The sequence below is a fragment of the Octodon degus genome, unplaced genomic scaffold, assembly GCF_000260255.1.
Source record: "Octodon degus isolate 3935 unplaced genomic scaffold, OctDeg1.0 scaffold00016, whole genome shotgun sequence".
NCBI classification, from domain to species: Eukaryota; Metazoa; Chordata; class Mammalia; order Rodentia; family Octodontidae; genus Octodon; species Octodon degus.
In genome coordinates, this window is record NW_004524592.1 from 9,376,577 (window position 1) to 9,382,576 (window position 6,000).

Here is a 6,000-nt window from a genome sequence, read left to right on the forward strand (position 1 = left end):
ATTTAAATGTGTTGTAGAAGAAGAAATCTTCAAAATGTTACTGCTATCTAATACTGCTTTCCCCTAGCCTAAGATTCTAAATTACAGATAAGAATGTAAGAAAACGCATGCAACCCAGAATAAATGAAATGCATTACTAAAAGCTGAAAGTATTAAACTTATCAAACTATACATAAGCTGTCATGAAAATGTTAAAACATTGAGCAAGTGGACAGTGACCAAGGTATTAACTGACAAAAACAGCATATTTCAGAAAAAAGAGACCAATTTTAACACACTCCGCTTGCACAGATGTCAGCAGTTTCTGAGCCCACTGCTAGGCACCTGTTCATTTAAAGGCTCACTGCATTTATTGACCTGCTCCTGTAACGTTTTATGGTCCATAATACAAACACGCGAGTCTGGCTGATCTTGCCTGAGTCCACATTGCCCATCCGCCTCCCGCAGAGCACAAAGCTCCACAGCCCTGGTCTTCTCTCACTCCAGCCCGGCTGGCTCCCCTGCCGCAGCCTCTGGATGCCGATCCACTTTGCGATCTGCCTCTGCATCAGTTCTGTCTTGCCCTTTTCTAACCTTGATCAACATTTTAGTGATGGTGACTGAAATATAACATTTCACATACTTTAATATACTTTTTTTTTCCTCTATGTATTTTTAGGAGCAGTTTACTCAATTTCATAAAACTTCTAAAAACATTTCTAGGCTCAAAGTTATTACTTCTGTTTCACGGCACACTGTCCAATGTTACTGTTTTAGCTAACATTTAATTACCTTATTATCCTGGGGAGAAGAGGGTAAGAGAAGAGATAGGCACTAAAGAAACCCCTATGAGGGCCGAGGAGATAGCTCAGTGGCATAAGTGCTTGCCTGGCAGGCACGAGGTTCTGAGTTTGACCCCTGGTACCACACACACACACACACACACACACACACACACACACACAAATAACCACATGAGTCAATCTATAATTCTATACTGATAGACAAGCCGATCTACCAAGTTGTACTGTACAAAATCTTGGAAAACTCAATTTATACTTCCTTCTCACATGTAAAATAGGAATAATTCCTATGCTACCTAATTCAAAATACTCAGAATCAAATGAAATACAAGATCAATCTACATAGTATATAATACACAATTACAAAACAAAACTTTCACTACTAACCTCAAGAGCAAAAAAGTGAACATTTAATATTTTAGTGGAAAACCCATGCTAAATAACATCTTTGCAAAAATATGCTTCGGCTACCCACTGAAGGGAAAGTACACACACAATCACACACAATTGCCAAGAATTCCTTGCAGTGTTTGTTTTAATAAACAAATAATATTATTTCCCTCCCCTTCTTTCATATAGATTATTGCATGTTCTCCCTCTGGCTTTTTTCTCCCCAACACACCCTGGAGATCACTCCTTTGTGGGACAGAGAAATCTCTTCAATTGCTTTTATAGCCCCATAGATGCACACCTACTCAGCTACAGCCAGCCAGCCATGTATGGATAAATCTGTTTTCAGTCCCTCACTAGATATTTGGGTTATTACTATTTTGCTATTGAAAACAACAAAAACTGTACACACGCTGCTTCATAGTTGTTGTGGTATACCTTTAAGATCAATTCCTTCAGGTAGGATTTCTGGGTTAAATGCATTTGCAATGTAGTGTGCCAAATTCCCCTAGAAGGGATCAAACCATTTCACATTTCTATAAAAAATGTATGAATGCAAACTCCTCCACAGCTTCACCAAAGATAGTACTATCAAGTTTTGGATTTTCTCCCAATAGGGGAGAAACTGCAACATAGCTTTCATTTGCATTTCTCTTATGTGCGGAAATATGCTCAAACATCTGCATTCCCTTTCTTGTGACTTGTCTGTTCATATCTGCCTCACCTACTTTTAGACTCATTTCTTTCAATCTGCCTGTTTTAGGTAACTGGCTCATTTTTTCTCCAAGCCACTCCTGCTCTCCTGTGAACCACAGCACCAGATCGATCTCCCTGCTTCCATGGATGCCTGTGTCAGCAGCTGACTGGACTTTCTTAGTTTGGGCGGGGGGTGGTACTAGGAATCAAACTCAGGACCTTGCACTTGCTAGGCAGGCACTGTGCCGCTGTCCAGCCTGACTGGACATTTTAAAGGACATACTCTCAGACTTGTAATCCCCCCAAGTTTTCCTCTTACAAAGTTCACATTCTTGGTCAAAGCACACAAAAGCCTTAACCTACCAACTTCTGCCTCAAATCCCTTTCACTCTTACTGTAGCCATCCTCCCCTTCTCATTCACATTCAGGGAAACCTGAAGAGCCATCCCTCTATAGGGAAGCATGAGAGCCCACAGGAGCTCACTTTAAAGACTGTCCAGGCAATGCCACAAGGATAGCCACCTTTCATAACTTCAGGGAAAACTGTTTTCCTCCCCAATCATTTCCCGATTTCAGCTTCTTCTCACTACCTCAAAACCCAAAATTCAGGACTGGCCAAATAGCTCAGGGGATGAAAGCACCTGCTTAGGCAGACACAGGGGCCAGTTTTGATCCCTGGGCCTGGTGAGTGGACTCCAGCCCTGGCCCCAGGGGGGGGCAATGAGACAGCGATTGAGACTTGGCATGGTGTCATGCACCCATAATCCCAGTGCTTGGGAGGCTGAAAACAGAAGGATCAATACAAGTCTAATCAGCATAGTGAAACCCTGTAGTTCCTGTCCTAAAAAAAAAAAAAAAAAAAAAAACCACCAAAATTTAAAAAAAAAAAACCACCAAAATACTTGAATATTTAGGTATTGTCTATCCCAGCTCTTCTAAAATAGAAGAGTAAGGGTTCAGGTGGGGACTGTTTCGTAGGGCACTGCCTACCACTCAAGGACGCTCAGACAAGCATGTTCCAGTTGCTCAAAAGTAGTTTTCTCCCAGTTTCTTTCAGTGCTGGGTCCTGATCTATCAACCAAGATTAGCATTATTTTCACTCCTCATAGAGTAATAACTATGCAGAATTATAGACATGAAATGTCTATAAACGCTAAAAGAGGAATTCTATTGTCCATTGGACAGCCTAAAAAGAAGAATTCTAATGTCCATTGAGAAGCCAATGGTAACTTTAATTTGGCCTAAGAACATTTAACAGTTCAATGCCTTAACTACAAATGACTCACTCTATGAGCTTAAAAACAAAATACACCACCTAAATTCTATACTAAGGAGGTATAATTCATTAGTCATAAAATGTGTGTCCTCCAAACCAAATTTTAATGTGACCATGTATAGTTTTATTATAAAATATGCCCAATTATAAGGGACTCATAAGTAAATGATGACCCAACCATTCAATGGTATACTGAACAGCTGAGAAGGCATGAGATGCAGCAGTGACATGGAAACACATTCTGGAGCACCCTAGAGCCACCAAGCACTGCTCTATAAGCTCTGTGTCATTATTTTGTCGAGATACAAAGCAGCACATATGTGATCTCACCTTTACAAGTTAAATATTGTATTTATATGCACATAAAGTTTTGAAACATTCCCTGAGAAGGGAGAGTAACAATTGTGGACTAATGATAATGAGACCTTTCTATCTTATTTATGTTATTAATATTATCATCAGTTATGTTAGAAATAATGTTAACAGCAAAGCAGTAAAGAATACTTCAAGTGTATCTGAAGTCTGCAGCAGGTTCCTAGGAATTTCTCTGAAATGACCTGATGTGTGAAAGTGAAAGACAGAGTATCTTCTATGTATAAGTTTATCCAAGAAATCAAAATTCAATTCTTTACTGTAGAAAGCTAATATGTTTTATATCTAAGTAGGTGCATCTCAATTTCCAGGGAAAATTGAAAAACAGATAAAAAGCAAATGTGTCTATACTTTACATATGGTGTTCTGACACTGTTTCTATGGAGAGTTAAGAACGGCCAAATACTGAAATTCAGGTTTCTCAGCATTTATTGAATGCCAAAAACTTATTTTTCCTTGCAGTATTAGGGATCCAACATAGGGCTTTATGCATGCTAGGGAAATGTTCTACCACTGAGCTATATCCCTAGCCTTAAAAGTTTAATTTTAAAGGACAAATTGAAATGCAAACTTTTGTATAAAGTAACACAAAACAACAAACTCAACACTCATACGCTATGTTTTTGGATTTTCTGACTTAGCACTTACTGGGTAAGTATCCCAGTCCCATATTTACTTCCCTTCTTGCTGGCTTCTCCTAATGCTGCACTGTGCCAAGCATTCTCTGCTTCAATTCACGGTTATCAGAACAAACCCACCCATACAGCTCATAAAGTCAGGCCATTTCATTGCATCAGTTTTTTACTGTTATCCGTTAAAATAAATGCACAGACATGGACATAGAGGTAACTGTTAGCTTTGAACTTTGTGAAAACCTTAAAAAGAGAACATTCTAAGCGGTCTAATTTATAGATAAAATATAGATGCATTCTAAAAAGTTTTTCCTTAAGAATTAATTTGACACATCTATCACTTTCATGGTCTGAGTTAGGAGGTGGCCAGAAGTTGCCTCCTGTAGCACCCCATCTCCATTTCTTCATCAGCAATGTAGGGAGAACATACACAGGCTTCCTCTGTATTTGGAAGAGCCAAATGGACTTAGTCTTCATTCAAGAACAATGGTGTTACCCAGAATTATTTTTACCTAGATTGGTCTCTTTCCAAAATTCCAGGGTAAGAACCAAGCCCTCGCCCTCCCCCGTCCCTGCGGTTTAGTCGGAAGAACTTTCCTTTTATTTCAACATTCTTAGCAGCTGAGCAGAGATCCACAGGCAGGCGAGGGGGAGGAAAGAAAGGGAGCCATAGCAACAAGCCCTCCAGGAGCGCAGGGCCAGGCGCTCTAAGTCGCAAACCTTTCTCCAGCACTCACAAAAAGCAAAACTTTGTCGAGTGAACGACAATCGCAAGGACAATCCAGATAAATGAAGTCTGTGACGTGTCCGGTGTAGGGCTGGATGGGAACCGCAAGGTAATCAGAACTCTGCGGTAAACTTTTCTTTTGCGGGAGGGGGGAGGGGTCCGCAGCCTTGACAGTATCATTTAAACCTTTCACAGTTATTTTAATGTTCCCTCCCCTTTTCTTTTCTTCTATGCTCAAATTATAGTCGGAAGAAATAAAACAGCCTCTTAAAGACAACTTAGAAAAGCCTACAAATAAAGTGCTGTGGCAACCTCTAGGTGAACTTAAATTTTAAAATCTTCAAACGGTTAACTCTGCCTGCGACCATCAGCTATCTGGCCGGTGGGCAGAAGGGCAAGTACGTTCTGGATAGGTAAGGACAGGGAGACCGGGAGGATGCTCTAAGGTTGGAGGACCAGAATGTTCCCTCAGAAAAGGAATCAAAAAGTCTTCACAGAACAAAGTAGGAGTTACCAACAGAAAAGGTCCCAGACTGGGATGGGGACCTAAGAGGGGTCAAGAACCACGCGTTAGGGAAGGGGTGGGTGGCATAAACCTTGCCGGTTGCGGCGGGGAAGGAAGGAACGATGACCCGGACGATGTCGAGGAGGCTGCCCCCCGGTGCCCAGCTCGGGGCAGGAAGGAACCCGAGGCGGCGGCCGCCTCCCTGGAGTCCCGGGGGCGGAGGCAGAGATGCGCCCGCTGCCTCTTACCTTCGGGCATCTCCCGGTCGCTGATGTGCTGCAGGTGGTGGCCCTCGCCGGCGCCGAGATCCAACTCTGAGGGCTCCACGGCCGCGGGCACAGGCGCTCCCCCCACCGCCACCGCGTCGCCGGCCGCCGCCTCGTAAGTCTCCGACTCATAGTTAGTCTCGGCCGGCCCTTTACGCCCGCCCAGCTTAGGGCTGGCACTAGGGGACACGCAACAGGTCAGCGTGTTCCCCATGGGCGCCGGCACTCCTCTCTGCCGTCGCCGGCACCTTCACGCGGCCCCGGCCCCGCGGCGCTCGGCGGGTGCCCCCTCCCCCAACAATGGCGCGGGCGGCCCCGGGCTATGCCAGGGCTGCGCCGCGCGCACCGCCGCCG

General features: G+C 43.4%; 1 protein-coding gene across 2 annotated transcripts in view; it reads right to left on the bottom strand.

Annotated features, from left to right (window-relative positions):
• Ccnyl1 (cyclin Y like 1) overlaps window positions 1–5,994 on the bottom strand; it is a 34,068-nt gene extending 28,074 nt beyond the window's left edge. For both annotated transcript variants that reach the window (XM_004626628.2, XM_004626627.2), the window contains exon 1: window positions 5,629–5,994. In XM_004626628.2, coding sequence (XP_004626685.1) covers window positions 5,629–5,860 — 232 coding nt within the window. In that variant the 5' untranslated portion in view covers window positions 5,861–5,994. The remainder of the gene's footprint in view (window positions 1–5,628) is intronic.
• Window positions 5,995–6,000: the final 6 nt, after the last annotated feature.